This window comes from Glycine soja, chromosome 15 (assembly GCF_004193775.1).
Source record: "Glycine soja cultivar W05 chromosome 15, ASM419377v2, whole genome shotgun sequence".
In the NCBI taxonomy this organism is placed as follows: Eukaryota; Viridiplantae; Streptophyta; class Magnoliopsida; order Fabales; family Fabaceae; genus Glycine; species Glycine soja.
The window spans coordinates 351,547-367,819 of NC_041016.1; the positions used below are offsets into that span (position 1 = coordinate 351,547).

At 31.2% G+C, this 16,273-nt stretch overlaps 2 protein-coding genes across 2 annotated transcripts; one reads left to right on the forward strand and one right to left on the reverse strand.

Moving 5' to 3' along the window:
• The first annotated feature begins 4,272 nt into the window (after window positions 1-4,272).
• On the forward strand, window positions 4,273-8,499 carry LOC114388353 (aquaporin NIP6-1-like). Its single transcript, XM_028348783.1, has 3 exons — window positions 4,273-5,251; window positions 6,704-6,765; window positions 8,051-8,499. The coding sequence occupies exons 1-3, from the start codon at window positions 4,601-4,603 to the stop codon at window positions 8,250-8,252; spliced, it is 915 nt and encodes a 304-aa protein (XP_028204584.1). The 5' UTR covers window positions 4,273-4,600; the 3' UTR covers window positions 8,253-8,499.
• LOC114388354 lies at window positions 7,730-9,844 on the reverse strand. The gene is made up of 2 exons (XM_028348784.1): window positions 9,426-9,844; window positions 7,730-8,300 (listed from the first exon to the last, which is right to left on the reverse strand). Exon 1 carries the CDS (start codon window positions 9,815-9,817, stop codon window positions 9,491-9,493), a length of 327 nt encoding a protein of 108 aa, XP_028204585.1. The 5' UTR covers window positions 9,818-9,844; the 3' UTR covers window positions 7,730-8,300; window positions 9,426-9,490.
• Window positions 9,845-16,273: the final 6,429 nt, after the last annotated feature.

The following is a 16,273-nucleotide window of genomic DNA, read 5'->3' on the forward strand; positions in this document are numbered from 1 at the left end:
GATTGAAAAGGAGGAAAAACTTCACTTTGAATTTGAGTGACAATAAAAAATAATCCAAGATAATGAATGGGCTCGATCAGTGATCCCTACTAATTGTAAATTTTAGAAAGACTTTGACTAAGAATGTTTAATCAATTATTTTTTCCATTCTCTTTCTTTTTTTTTTTTGTGCTTATGTGCCCGCTGAGAATTGAGTTAGAGGCTAACCTGTCGAGGTGGAACTCCCGCTAAAGAGTGAACTTGTACTATTAGTTACTTTTCTAAGTATATAGACCTGAAAATTGAATCTTTAGCTGCATATCTAAAAAACATAATTATTTATCAACCATACCTCTTCTAAGCTGGTTATATCTTTCGTCCATAACCAATTACAAATACTATTACACGCACACAGCAGGATTTTCAGGGCTGAATAATTTGAACTATTTATACATTATAATAGTTATTGCAGTTACTAGAAATTAAGGAGAGCAGATTTCCTGCTATAGACGAGGTTGTCCTTTACATGGCTAGTTAATCAGCCTAAATAACAAATCGTATGTGATTCAGTTTCAGGGTCTTGAACCACTAATTAATGCTACTTATTGAGTCCTAATTAACTGATTCATATGGTTGCCAATGGTGTGGGGTTAAACTTTCAATCTTCCTAACACCTGGTTCCAAGCAATCAAATGTGATAGCAAAACGTGGAGCAATCAGAGCCAGTATTTTCTTCTCTCTTGTCCAGTGAGTGAAAAGTAGTCACTCTCTTTTCGCACACTGTGAAACTCATAATTAGTAGGGAATGACATTGAGATTTTCTTCAAGACCAAAAAACTGAGATGATAATTAAGTGCTCTATGCGGGCCATTTTGACATATATGTTGCAATGAAATGTGAAGGGTTTCTTTCCGGATTAACTTTATTAGCACTGCAAACATGTTCATTGAAATCTCATTTTAAGAAATTGTGGTTTAGAATAATATAGAGCATGCATTATGTTGTGTCATCAAACTAGTCTCTTGTTTACTCATCAATTGCGCCTGCAGAATCTATAATTTTTCCCCCTACGTCTAAGGCGTCTTGTTTGAACCAAATTTGCTTTTTGATTAATAGCATAATTGGCTAAAATTAAAGGGAGTACATTATTGAAGCCAATGACAGAAGAAAAGGAACGGTGCACATTAAAACAACATGGTACATAGCGTGTGCAGGCAGAATTCTATATTTGAAGTAAGTTGACCGATTGATGTAGAGTGGATAAAGTGGAGGACAAAATGATACAAAATGCCAACTCATTTTGACCCTTACAATTTAATTTTTGTTTGGAGTCCCACCTTTCAACATTGTAATGCATGCATTCTCTTTGAAGTTGAAGTTCAGTTCATTTTTGAGAGGGGCTCTTCCATTCCATTCGCCTACTTTTAAAGCAATCCCGACCAAAATGTTTTTGTATAAAGTGAGTACATTACTGCAGTTTAGCTGTCCCAAACACATACTATACCATATTCTCTGGGTGTCCAATTTCTTAGGGTTGTTCACGATACTGAGAAGGTACTGATTTAATTAAATAAAAATAAACATTTTCTTAATTAGGTAATTTTAACATTGTTTTTCTATCAGAATTAGAGTTTTATCTAAATAATATACTTACTCAAGTTTGTATTAAAAGTCAATATAAATTTTTAAGGTTTTTAAAAATTTAGTCCATTAAATTCAGGAAGTGCACCTAAATTCAGTCCATTAAATAATTAATATTCTATTCTTATTCTATTAGTTAAGGAAAATGTTTCATGAACATCCAAAAACTTATTCAACACCTATAAAAAAAAGAAAAAAATATAAATATAATAAGATTTACGATATAATAGAAAGACAGAAAGAAATAAGAGATGTTAATGAGATATTTAAAATAAATGATAATTACTCATTAATTAAGTCTGTTATCAATGTTAGCCAAAATAATAAGTTGCCTCGTGTAATTAAGTCTCTCAACCATCATTTTGATTAGTAAAATCCAGCCTGAAATTTCAACTTATGAAATGACAAATTACTGTAATGTGAGTCTGAGAGGCATTTCGTGATGATAACAGATAACTAATTCTGAGATTCGTAAAGGGCATGAAGACGGAAGGGAACCACAAATATTGGAATGAAATCACTGAAAGAATTGGTGTCCCCTACCCTACTCAAGCTTATTAGGGTCTTCTCTCTATCCCTACATGATTTGATGTTTCACTTTGACAACATTTAGTTTCAGACTTGAAACATAAATTTCATTAATCATTATGCTGATTCTTGAGCAGTAACACAACAATGATATCCATGTAATGTAATGCTAAGATTGCATGCTGCCCACAAAGCTCGTTAGTGTTGGGTCGTATTCATCTCTGTTTTGCTGATAGCATTTCATAATTGCTACTAGAACCCTCTATTCCTTTTCTACCTCCGCCTTTGAATAAGTATGCCTTTGCTTTTATCTTAAGGAGAATGCTAACTGAATGTAATTCCAATTAAAAGTAGAAAGTTTTCATGAAAATGTGTAACATTTATGAAATGTCTGATTTTATGGACGTATAAGATATATACTTTTTTGTGTGTGGATATATATCCTTTACACATACGATTAAAAAAATTACACGAGGAAAAAAAGGAGATTCTAGTTTTAACTAGATAACAACACAAAGCAATCATCCTATGATACACCTAAATGTTATAATTAATTGGATCAACTGATAAAAATGTTATAATTTAATCACCTTGATTGGTTGCCGAAAAATGAAGATGCATGTCAATTTTTGAGGAATAGTTTGTTAACAACTACAGAGCTATAGATGGATGAAGGATGTGGCAAAGTAAGAAAAAAAATATGATTTTTTTCGGTAAATACACATTTTTCTCCTACTTTTTTTCAATCTACACTATTTTATAATTTAATTCTCAATATGCACTATTTGGGACTTTCTCTCTTTTTTTAAAAAATTTAAAATATTATAAATATATTATATAATTTTTTTAATTGGTTTTAAAATTACTTATTTATTAAATTAAATTTTATAATTTTGTTTTTTAATTTTTTTAAAGAAAATGATATTATTAAATATAATTATTTTTGTTTTATTATTTAATTTACTTAACATATTTTTTAGGTGAATATTTTTATTTAAAATATGAATTTTTTAATATAATTATATTACTAAATATAATTAGTTTGTTTATGTCATTAGATTTAATTAAAAATGAGAAAACGTTTTGTTTAACCACTTATTTATACAAGAACCTTATATTGCATTATTAATAAAATACTTAAACAATTACACTTGACTAAAGGAAAAACTTAAGATGGAGATATGTTAGGATAATTATTTCTGTTATGACCATGTTACTTGCAAACAGTTGAATTAGGACAATCCTTAGTCGTCCTCTTTCTCCTTGGATCGGGACCCGACTAACCCTCGTTCATATTCTTGTCGCATTGATTTGGATGATAGAAAAAATAATTGTTAATTAAATATTTTTAAAGATATTTCAATATATTTTTATTATAAAAAATAATTCATATTTAACCGTTATCAATATGATTCATAACTGTATATTTATGATTTTGGTGAATTTTACATGAAAATGATACACATACACATTTTTTAATTTAAGAAAGAAAGTTAACAGTAACAACTAACAAATTTGATAATATATATGTCACATGAAGAGTGATATAAGGAATTATATATAAACATTTTCAGTCAGAAAAAAATTATATATAAATTGTACCATAGGGGATCCACCAGTTACTCAGATTGACCGACCTAATTCTCACACGACCATAATGGGTGATAGCTTGGTATTAAGTTAGTAACTAGTAACTGCTATGACTATAAAAAGAAGAAACATCAGAATAAAAATGTTAAGTTATCATTCAATATTAGACTAACACCTAAAATTTTTATTGAGTTATAAACATCAAAGTTTCTTTTGTACGTACTCACATCTCATAAGGACTCGGAGATCATACCAATGAAGGAAAATACACCCATAACTCGATAATAACATAAATATAATTGATTTCCAAAACATAAAAAAAAATCTTAATTACTTAATTGAGTTTTTTTTTATAGTTCATTAAAAAAAAAATAATATAACTTGAGGGGACCATAATGGTCGAACAACATGTTATAATTTCTCCAAAAATATATAAAAAAGAAATTCTCTCAAAAGAGAGAGATGGGGCGGGCAAGAAAGAAAGGGAAAAATTGGAAAACAAATGAATGAGATGGGGAAATTTATTTGTTTTGAAAGGCAAACTTATGTATTATAGAAGGCCACGAACTGACCCATTATTGATTGATGGGTAAAGTTTAAAGGGTCTTTTCCAAATTTCATATTGAATTGAAGTCTCCCCGCCCGCAATGTCCCACCATGGATCCATTAATTAATGTGATGCCTGGCAGTTTAATTGCATCCACTAGTTTGCTTCCTCTGTGATTCTGTAACAAGTCAACCAACCACTACACCTGATTTGCTATATATAACAGTTGGTATGGTACTACCTCTCATCTCATCACAATAGCAACTAGCTAGCTAGAGTCCCTCTGATCTGATAATACAAATTTCTTGGAGGGATATGGACAATAACGAGGAAATACCCTCAACACCCGCAACACCAGGCACTCCTGGTGCACCTCTTTTTGGTGGCTTCAGTAATGGTAGGAACAATAATAGCAAGAAGTCCCTCCTGAAGAGTTGTAGGTGCTTCAGTGTGGAGGAGTGGAGCTTAGAAGATGGAGGGCTACCGGCAGTGTCATGCTCATTGCCACTGCCATCGCCTCCACCGGTAGTCCCTCTTGCAAGAAAGATTGGAGCGGAGTTCATAGGGACCTTCATCCTCATGTTCGCAGGCACTGCCGCTGCCATTGTCAACCAAAAGACAAATGGCTCTGAGACCCTTATTGGATGTGCTGCCACCACTGGTCTCGCCGTCATGATCGTGATCCTCGCCACCGGCCACATCTCCGGTGCTCATCTCAACCCTGCTGTCACCATTTCCTTCGCTGCATTAAAGCACTTCCCTTGGAAGCATGTGCCCATGTATATTGGTGCACAAGTTTTGGCATCTATATGCGCCGGATTTGCTCTCAAGGGGGTTTATCACCCTTTCATGAGTGGAGGAGTCACCGTTCCTTCCGGAGGATACGGCCAATCTTTTGCTTTGGAGTTCATTATTGGCTTCAACCTCATGTTCGTTGTCACTGCAGTCGCCACCGACACCAGAGCTGTCAGTATTTCTCTCCTATATCATTTTATGTCTATTATTCAGGACTTGCATGTGTTTTAGGAGGAGACTACTTTTCAGGCTTTCATATTAACTTTTGGACAATTCACACACTTTAACAAAAATAAAACCGTGATATGTTAATATTTATACTCTCTTAATACACATTTAAATTGATGTAATATATTTTCAAAATATATAAAATTCAGAACGTTTGCTTACAAAAGTTGATTTAGTTTTTCATTTTATAAGGATATATATATATATTTTTTTTAATGTAAAGATCTTGTTTGTTAACGAGTAATAAATATTTTTATAAATAATCTGTTAAGTCATGCTACATGTTTCTAGGGAGTTTCAACTTTCAAGATCTAACTCACTAAGAACTTTTTCAAAACATACAAAAATAAATATCTTTAATTATATATATTTACTTATAATTATTTAATTTTGAATTTTTTTTACATACAAATATATATATATATATATATATATATATATATATATATATATATATATATATATATATATCACCCCCTTTAATTTAAATACTAGGAAAGCAAACATCCTTCATATGAGTAAAAATTTGTGTTATACATATAATTGAATAATATAGTTTTTTTATATTAATCATATTCTTGTATATTGATAGGAGAACATATTTTTAGAGTGATTTAGTTTTCTGAATTTAGTCTTTCTTTAAATAATATGTTACTATTAATTTTTTTTTGAATTATACATATTTATAATTTTAAATACTTCTTACATTTGAGATTTACATTCCTTTTATTCTATGTATATTAATTATTAATTGTACATATATTTTTCATCATTTTATTATTTTTAATTTTACTTGAATTTCAAAACACAAGTAAATGATACCCTTGTCATTAATCATTAATAACCCATATAGTGTAATTAGTTGTCCTCAACAACATAGTAGCTACTAGCTCGTTTTGAATGAAGTAAATTATCATGAGAGTTTTATTGTATTAAATGTATCTGTAAGCAAGGAAAAATATAGTTGTTCTTAAATTTTCTAAAAAAATGGCGCTTAAAAAGAAAGAGAAGTATCGTGATTGTAAAAGGGAAAGCAATAATTGAATGATTTGAAGGGAGTAGAAAAGTCAATCCAAGGCGGGAGGGGCGGTGCCAAATCCAGAAAACATGAGTGAAACTTGTTCATATGCGACCAGTGTCATGTTTTGCAGTGAGATTATGCGTTGTCCGCGTTTTAAGGATTTGGAATCTTGCTGCCTGCACCAGACAATAATGTTATCTTAGTTTGATCAATAGAACAGCCTTTATTTAACAATCAAGGACAGATCTAGATGTCAAATACACGTACAAGTTTCGGTGGAAGATGGATCTACACGTATTGCTTGTTTGTGTATAGTACCAACTCCATGGCATGTGATTGATGATTAATTTATTATTATGGTGATACTGATGCAGGTGGGAGAACTCGCGGGAATCGCGGTGGGAGCGACTGTGATGCTCAATATACTCATAGCAGGGTATGTCACTGTGTCCCTACTCGGTACTCACGGGTTACCTAAAAAACAACAAAACAAATTTACCAAATACACGTACCACGTATCTACAATCACTCCATAAGTCCATATTATATCACTAAAAATACAATTCCTAAATTTGTCCTGAAAAGTGTCAATCATGATAGTTATATTTTCATTTTTAACCTTGTGTTTGAATGGAGAAAATATATTTCAATTGATTTTTTTATTTGCTTCAAAGATAAAGAGAAGGGAAAGAATTTTAATCAATTTTTGTTTGTTTGATTTGAAAATTTAAAAGAAGAGAAAATAGAAAATAAGAGAGCCAAAATTCCTTCTTTTACATTTGCTTATCCTCTAAGCGTATGTTTAGTTGTTTTAACCTAGAGTGGAATTGTATTGGTTTCACATTTTCATATACTATTCTAATTTAAATATTTTTTCAACAAGTGTCATTCTCTCTCATTCAGTGAAACCTACCCTAAAAGTGGAGGAGAGATTTAGAGAAGAGATCATTCATTAAAATCTCTCTTTTCTCCTTGTTTAAATTCTTTTTAGGAAAATAATGGATGAACGCCTTCAATGCTATTAGACAACTAAAGAGAAAGAGAAAACAGAAAAAACATATAAATTTAATAGAAATTATGATGTAATAGAAAAAAATAAAAAATATTAATGAAATGTTTAAAATAAAAGTTGGTTCACGTATCATTCCTCCTTTTTCTATTCCCTTCATTTGAATCCAACACTCTTAAAGTTCAAGTATCGTTTTCATGTTCTTTTCTCTTTTCGGTGAGATTTTCTTATAGGCCGAAATATCCTTGGCATACAAGATGTAATCTTCTGAAAATCATTCTTCTTTAATGTCCGTTTGGAAATTTTGAAATGGATCGCAAGCAAAATAATTTCGGCTATACTTTTGTAGAGAAAAAAAATGAAAATGAAAGCAGACAAGGCTACTCAAAAAGATTATAATTATCATCATTTTAATAAAGTGTAAGTCAATTTCAGCCACTATAATTTTAGGGTAAATACGCCCCTTACTTTTCCACTTCAGAAAAGAAAATATATGGGCTTATTCTTATCCTTATGGGGTGCAATGTCGATTAAAGTTCACTCCATTGCTTCATGTTAGCATTTTTACAATTTTCCCAGCCTCACCTTGATAGAAAAGAATGTTTAACCGCTAATTTTCAATTAAATAAATTACAATACAAATTAGAGTTATCTAAAATGGCCCCTAAAAAACAGTAGAATTTGGTTAAATATGCTTAATCTTGTATTGCAGGCCAGTATCCGGGGGCTCAATGAACCCAGTAAGAACACTAGGTCCTGCTGTGGCGGCAAACAACTACAAAGCCATATGGGTCTATCTAGTAGCTCCCATACTTGGAGCTTTAGCTGGGGCAGGTACCTACACTGCAGTGAAGCTGCCTGAAGAAGATGATGACGCCAAGGCAAAGACTTCAATCAGCAGCTTCAGAAGGTGATTTGTCCCCATTGTCATCAGTCATCACAGGGCATCTCCAATTCAGACACTGCAACATGATAGGATGCTTGTGTTTTTAGTTGATAATATAAATGTTGTAGAAAGCAAGCAAAAGTGACAATAGTTTGGTAAGTGAAAATGTTAGATATGTAAAATGTGTGTTTTAGTTCATGATGTATCTAATGTATTTTGGCAAAAATGAGTGCTGTTTGGTACATAAAGATAGAATAATATTCCTTTTCCCCCTCTTTTGTTTTTGGATAAAAGATAAAAGTAAAATAAGAACAAAGAATAGAATGATTGGTCAGTGAATATTTCCAAGTTCATATCCAAATAGATATAACCTTGAAAATAAGCCATTAGCAAGCCTTCAACTATTTTATCCCACAAAAGCATTGGGAGAAGAGTGTTCCGGTCGCCACAAAGTTCCACATTGCTTAAAAGTCGAGGTCATGGGTCGTTTATAAACATCCTCTCATCTCAACCCACGAAGGTACTTTTACAAGGACAAAACAGTGCTGTTCCATTGAACACCTAAGCGGACAAGATCTGTTCTAACTAAATGGCAATTGATACACTTCTAGTCAGAGAGTGTAGAGAGAAAATAAATGAAAGATTAAAGATTTGGACACAAGTTTTTGAAGTATATGACTTCCGTTTAAATATATGGAATGTAAGTTCAATAAGAACCCCAACTTATTTAGAAATCAACCTTACCACAAGTCAGACAATTGAAGTACCAGTAGCTCATAAAAGATGAAAAAAAAAGGAAGTGTAAAGCCTAGGATTCATAGAGAGTGAATGAAACAGAGGAGTATAACAAAAAATTACTGCACAAACTCAAGGAAATTTGAGCTGAGGGCTGGGCATTAATTGTTGTAAGGAATTGAGTGTTGTACACTAAAAAGGCAATAAGAGAATAAACTCAATGTATCAAAACTAGTGAGAAAGATATAGAGATCAGTGAATGTTTATGGTAATGGTTGACAGTTGAACAATATAAAATATTTGAAAAAGCAAGCAGGTTGAGTTTGGATGGGGAAATGAGTCCATGTTAGCATACTCAGAGAACAGTACATTGGTAAAGTAAAAGAAGCGAAACGACAAAAAAAAAAAAAAAAGAAGAAGTAAAACAGAGCTAAAGTGAAATAGAAAAATGAGGAAAGAAGTGTACTTATTGAGTAATTGAAGCAACGATGGTGGATGAGTGAGTGAATACGAGAAAATTGATCGGTGAGATCAAACAAGGGAGAGAGCGCGGAGGTGAGGAGGCGGAGGAGGGGATCGGAAAAGAGAAAGAGTGAAGGAAGCGATGCAGACGCCAAGGATGTCGGCAAGGGCGTCCCTGAGGGAAGCTCCGGAAGAGCGGAAGTAGCCGAGGTGATCAGCGGCCTCTTTGGCGGCGCCGGCGAGGAGAGAAAGCACAGATCCGATGGAAATAGCGTAGCGTCGGTATGGGTAAGGGGTGAGAGAAGCAAGGGCGTAGAAGAGAAATGTGAGCGAGAAACACATGAGGACGTGATACAACTTGTCCATTCCCAACCATGGGTCTCGATCTGACTCCATGTTCACTCCACACCCATTCCTTCTAATTTAAATATCTATTCAATTCATACTAATTTTAATTTTACATTAACACCAGAAATTCAATTATAAAAATATAATTAACTTTTAAGATGTACTACTAATAAAAAAATTTAATTATTTTCATGATTTCATGTTTTTACCAGTTTTTTTATTTTTAATTGAATCCTTTATTTATTTTTATTTAATTTTTAACTAAATTTTCCCATTTAATTATCGTGGTGAAAAAATTACTCCCAAACACCTAAATTAGAAAGAAGAAAAAAAATCAATGCTTTTAAATGATGCTATAAGCACGACTGAATCAATTATAAGAGATTTAGGTGAAGTTTTAACTTTTATGAATCAATTCAACCAAAAGTATTATTTCACAAATTTCTCACAGTTGTACAACACAACACAAGACTCTTCTGGCTCTACTATACTAGCAGTTTAACATTCCCTTAAACATTTGATATTACTTGAATGAATAGACTAAATTTATACAATTAAAATAGTACAAAAATTAAATTTGTAAAACAAAATAGAAGAACAAAATTCACAAAATTGAACAAATACGATAACTAAAAGTACAGTTGAACTTTGTTTAGTTTTAATTGCATATTTTGTTATTATTTTTTTTGTTTTGTGAATTTTTCTATCAAACTAGGAAATTTAATCATTTTGTCACCTAACTTTCAAAATTTCGTACATCTTGTCATCCCATTAGTTGATATATGCCTCTGCCCATATGAAATTTATATGAAGATGATGAAAAAAGAAGCAAGGGAAATGAAAGAAATGAGAACGGTAACCAACAAAAAGTCGAAGAACAATGATTTTAAATAAAAGATTAAGCAAAAGAATTGAAAGGACAAAATTACCAAACAGAAAGGAGACACTTGAGCAGTGTCATAGGGCAAGGAATGACGCTTGTTTTGAAGGAATCGATGGCCGCAAATTTGCACAAAGAACAGTGAAATCAATGAAACTGCACGAAGGGTTTCAGGGTTAATGGGGGAGTGATTTAAGGGTCACACATTTAACGGCTTTGAAAAGAGATAAAATTTTCCATATCCGAAAAAGTCAGGGGTGTTTGGTTTAATTGCTTTTTTATTTTTATTTTAGTGAAAATAAAAAATGGTGATAAATATATGTTTAGTTAGATTTTTAAAAATATTTTCAATGAAAAAGAAAACAGGAAATAACCTGAAGATGAAAATAATAAAATTTTGTTTTTAGTTCAAACAGAAACTTTATTTTGAATAAAATGAAAATGTGATAACAAAAAATGTAATTTTAAGTAAATCTAAAAATACAAAAAAATAATAAGTTAAACATATTATAAATTTTTATTATTATTATTTTTTGAGAACAGAAAATAAGAAATCAAATTAAACATATTTTCAGAATTTTAATATTTTAAAAATAAAAACAATTTTCAAAAAATAAAAATATAAAATGAAAATACAAATCAAATACATCCTTAATTTCTAAAAATGTGTAACATTTTTTTGGAAAGCAGTCCTTCCATAAGAATGTTTTACAAAATATGGAGAGGGCTGTACTTTAAGATACTATATAATAAAAAAAGTCAAAAGATTCCTTCCTCATATCTGAATTAATTTAGTGTCTCCAATAATTGTATTATTAGGAATTAAAATTAGTATGCTTGTTAGTAATTAAATATTCAATGTAAAATATATAATTAAAATTTTTTCTTGACCGAAAAAAGTTGAATTCCTATTTCTTTTCTTTAGAATATTTTTTTATGAAAAAGTTAATTTTTTTCTTGACCGAAAAAAGTTGAATTCCTATTTCTTTTCTTAAGAATATTTTTTTAATAAAAAAAGTGAGTTAAAATTGATTCTCAAGAATTATAATTTTTATAATATTTTTTTATTAATTACCTATCAAACATGAAATTATAATTTTTTAGTTTAAGATTCTTGAATAATTAAAAAAATTTCGTTTACGGGTTCTCACAAGTGGGGAATTGGGGATATAAATGACCAGAGCAATGGGCATTAAACAACAATTCAAAACTACGTAGTATTTGAGTAATGAGTCGTGTCACGTGTGTCTACTCTCTCGTGGACGTGGTCACGTGATTTTTATTTATTTAGAAACAGGTCGACTTTGCAATTGAATTGTACAACTGTTTAAATAAATTTTTATTAAGAAAAGTTGAATTATTTTTTACCAATTTAGTTTGATTTTCTCTAAGCCCGTTCGACTTGTTTGACTTGACTTAGAAGTCTATTTAAAAACTTGTATAAAGATATTTTTGATCAATTAATTATCTTAAAACCTAGTAAAATACTACAAACTTATAAAATTTGGTATAAGTAATGTATAAATCCAAAAATAATTAATAAACAAAATCACATTGAATTCAAGTCGTTAAAATACAAAGTATATATAAAAAAAAGAAAATATAATATTAAAAAATGTATGAATTAGAGATAATTTATACTAATATAGTTAAACAAAAATATTTAAATTATCTGAAAATGTCTTTACAAATCATTTTTAATCTTTACATTATCTTTCAGCTTGAGTATCTTTTTTTTTTTTTTAATTTTCACTAAACTCTCTCAGCATTTTATAAAGGATAGAATAGATAACTATCTGTTAATCTGTATCAAAACAAAATATAATTCAAGTATACATCCTTAAACCAATGAATTAAAGTGTAGATAATCATCCTTTTAAAAGCTTTCTATCTAATAATTTCCATCCCTATTTCCACCCCAAGCGTAATGGACTACTTTTACAACATTATTTAACTGTGGTTGTCCTGTTTTGAATTGTTGCACTTATTGATCTTGTGCTGCAAAATGCAAATGGACACTGTTATTTCACAAGCACAAGCAACGCTAGGCTTCCAGCGTTCAACTGTTGATGGGATCAATTCAAAGCTCAGTAACGTGAGCAGTCGCCTCCCGACGGTATGATTGTTATTAGCAATTTGGTATAGATTTTTGTCATCTAGAACACCTCGATTCTCAAAACAAAATTCTGTCTTGCTGTCAACTTAATTATATAAAAGACACCCATAACACATAAGCAACCAAATTGGTCATAATTCTTTTGACGGTTCTACGAAATGGTAGTTCATCCTAACTGCTCTGCACTGCCTTACATTGTTTGTGGACATTGGATGATAATTATATGTGACGCGTAATTTATTGTCAAGAACAATTTAATGTTTTCAAGTAATATTCTTTGCCTTATGAGTTATATAAAGAAATTGCAGTGTGGGCCTGTAACTTGTAATTAAATTGGAGAGGAAAAGCTCTGCTGATCTATTAATGCATTATCTTGTGATTGTGAACCAAGTTCAACCATTATATTCAAAGTATTTCAGAAGTTGCTGATTGCTATTAACTTGTTGAAACGTGTACGCATTCGTTAATCTGTACTTGTTATAATCCAATCTAGATAGAGGGCGAAAAACAACCAGAAAGCAGAGTGACTCTATGTATAAGGATTCCATGTACTTCAACTACAAGAGTAGGTTATTTAAAAATGTATTTCATGGATTTGGATGGTCTACCCTACCGTTTAAAATAAAATAAAAAGTGTATAACTTAATGGATTTGGAACACGTGATACTTTAAGCATAGAGGTCATCAGAAAAACAGCACAGCAGTTGCAATTTCTTTGGTCATATTCACACCAAGCTTTGCATCGACAAATAGGCAGCATGTCACAATCTTAAGTGGAACACGACAAAAATACTTGCTTGCGCCGACAAGTAGAGATCGATTAAAATATGGTTGGAGTGCTTTGTTAAGTAAGAAGAAATAACAGATAAAGGTTATTCTCAATTAATTTATTAAACAGGTTATTAACATTAAAAAACAAAAATAACTAAATTATTTTTGTTTTCATTTTTTTTAATTTTGAAAACAAAGAAATAAGGGAACATATTCTCAAAATAAATCTAACATTTTATTTTCCCAACTTTAAAGTTATTTTTAAATTAATACTTTTCGATGAAACAGATTTTTATATTTTATTAGTACAAAGAAAAAATCAGAAAAGAGGCCGGTGAACACATTTGTTTGTTGCAACAAGCCTAAGATGTGAATATCTGTAGTAAATATAGCGTCACACTTGCTGACTCTTCCTCATCACTTGCTTACTTACTGTGAACTCATCTCTGCACTGCAGTTTCGCTTTCTTTCTTCTGTTGGGAGTTTTCGTCGTCCCGTTTATTCAATCCTTTTATCATTATTATCATGGGAAATGATAGATGTTACGAAAAATATTTCGTGAAAAGAGACGAATTGTGATTTATAAGAAATATCTCAGCCTTAAATACAACATTTCGTGTGTCATTTGTACAAGGTTTATTCGTACCAAATAACATCACTCTATTATTATTCACGATAAGACTCAATTCTCTTAATTAACCTATGTCTAATGGATATATTGTGAGTTGTAGAAAGTAGTTAATATATTTATAGTAACTTGACATTGCATTTAGAAAACACGTACGTTTAAACGTCCTCAATTTACTTAACTGATCGTGCCTTTGTATATATCTGACGTACGACAATCTGTGACCCGTAGTTTAGATAATGAGATATAATAATAGTGCAACTGAATAAGGAAAATTTACAAAGTAAGAATTGTTCAAAAACAATATTAATTTCGAGTGATCAATTCAATTGCTATCTAATAAAGGAAAAACTTTTTTTTTTTCTGATTTGAATACTTGGAGTACTGTATACAGATTCTAGTGAAACCCAACTTTTATTTTATTACAACAACCTAGCTATAGTTAAATAGGAGAGAGGAATCATATCTGTATATAGATATCAAATCCTACAATTTAAGAAATTAAAATACATATCAAAATCTTAAACGAAGCTTATATACATCCAACATGCACATATATACAAAGCATGTTAGAAGTAAGCTTTGGGGGAAAAAAAACTCTCCAATTTAATTAATTTCTTAGTCTTACTAATTCCTAGGGCAGATTTCATGACCACAGCTTGAACCCAAGACATACCCATGGAGAAAAAATATATAAATACTGTATGACTTCAAAGACATATCGATCACCTACAAATTGTTGGATTTGAAGGTCACTACCTATGTATCATTAATTAAAAGAGGAATTGCTTTTGCAGCTAAGCTTATATAAGCCACTAATGTAATTCTAAGCTGTTTGACATAAACATATACGTCAATGGTTTTCTATTATACCTCTAACACTCTAAAATAAAAGTGATATGAAACTAAAGAATCAAGATACAATCGTGGCTTAATGTGCGCTGGAAATTGGGTGGAGAACTTTTATTTGATACGTTGCAATCAGTTGGCCTGGCACAGATATGTACAAGATTTAAATTAGGTGTCCATAGTTAATATAAAAGTTTGAAAAAACTGAAGTCTACACACCCACCAACTTGTCTGGTTAATTGGATGTTGTCAGTATCCTTATGTTCAGGAGCAACACTCATAAAGTTTGACTTATTGGATATCATTGCGTGGGTTTGACCTATTAGCAGTATAGTATTTTACATCCTTTCATGTGAAGCATTACGTCAGAGGAAGAGAAATTACAAAGCTAAAGGCAGTCGTAACTCTTAAGTCTGTTTAAAGATAAAAGCTTTGCATATTAATCATGTCTCAATCCCAATGTGAAAACTATAATTTCATAGACACTAAAGGTATCTTTATGTTTATGATATTAAATAAGATTGAAATCTACTAGCTAGTAGTATACATTTTGGCCTCCGCTATAATTCATTGAACATGTAAAGTACCTTTGAGTACTAGCGATTTATTCTACTATCCTAGAAGATTCTGTATGTAAGAAAAGTATGTAATGGGCTGTCCATTGTATTTCTAACTGCGTGATACCCTTAATGCTTTTCGTGTTTAAGGCAGACACAAAAGATGCATGCCCTTTTCTTGTCACTATCCTTTTTTTCAAGGATTTGATCCCAAGCCAACATGAACACAAGCTAGCAGAAGGGATAAACAGTATCTCAGAAGTTATTACTTATCCATCAAATGTCAAAGAATTCCTTGCTAGGTATCACAGCCCATGTAGTTAATATTCAATGCCATCCCCTGTGGCCTCAGTCGCTTGTGTCCAAAACTTTGTATTGGTTGTTGTGACAATAAAATGAGTGAAAGAGGTCCAACCTTGGGGAAAGGGAAAGGTTTAAAGAGAGAAAAGGGGCGGGGACCTTATATATATTTTGCTCTTAGTATTATTAGATGATTAACAGCACTTTGAGATATTGACTATTGCCTGATTTATGCCTTGACTAAAGAAGCAAAAAGTCACAATAGTTTAGCTTTAATAATTATGGAAAGTTACCTAACATTTTCCATAGCAGATCCAACTCTGTCACCTAATCTTGCTAACACAGTCTTTATGAACTAATAACAATTCCATTTGAAAGAGAAACAATATTCAACTTTATTAGG

What these genes read in the sequence shown, in the direction of transcription:
- LOC114388353 (XM_028348783.1), top strand. Translation starts at nt 4,601, where the DNA reads ATGGACAATAACGAGGAAATACCCTCAACACCCGCAACACCAGGCACT. An exon ending in TCGCCACCGACACCAGAGCT is followed by an intron (nt 5,252 to 6,703) that starts GTCAGTATTTCT and finishes ATACTGATGCAG; the next exon opens with GTGGGAGAACTCGCGGGAAT. An exon ending in CTCAATATACTCATAGCAGG is followed by an intron (nt 6,766 to 8,050) that starts GTATGTCACTGT and finishes CTTGTATTGCAG; the next exon opens with GCCAGTATCCGGGGGCTCAA.
- LOC114388354 (XM_028348784.1), bottom strand. Translation starts at nt 9,817, where the DNA reads ATGGAGTCAGATCGAGACCCATGGTTGGGAATGGACAAGTTGTATCAC.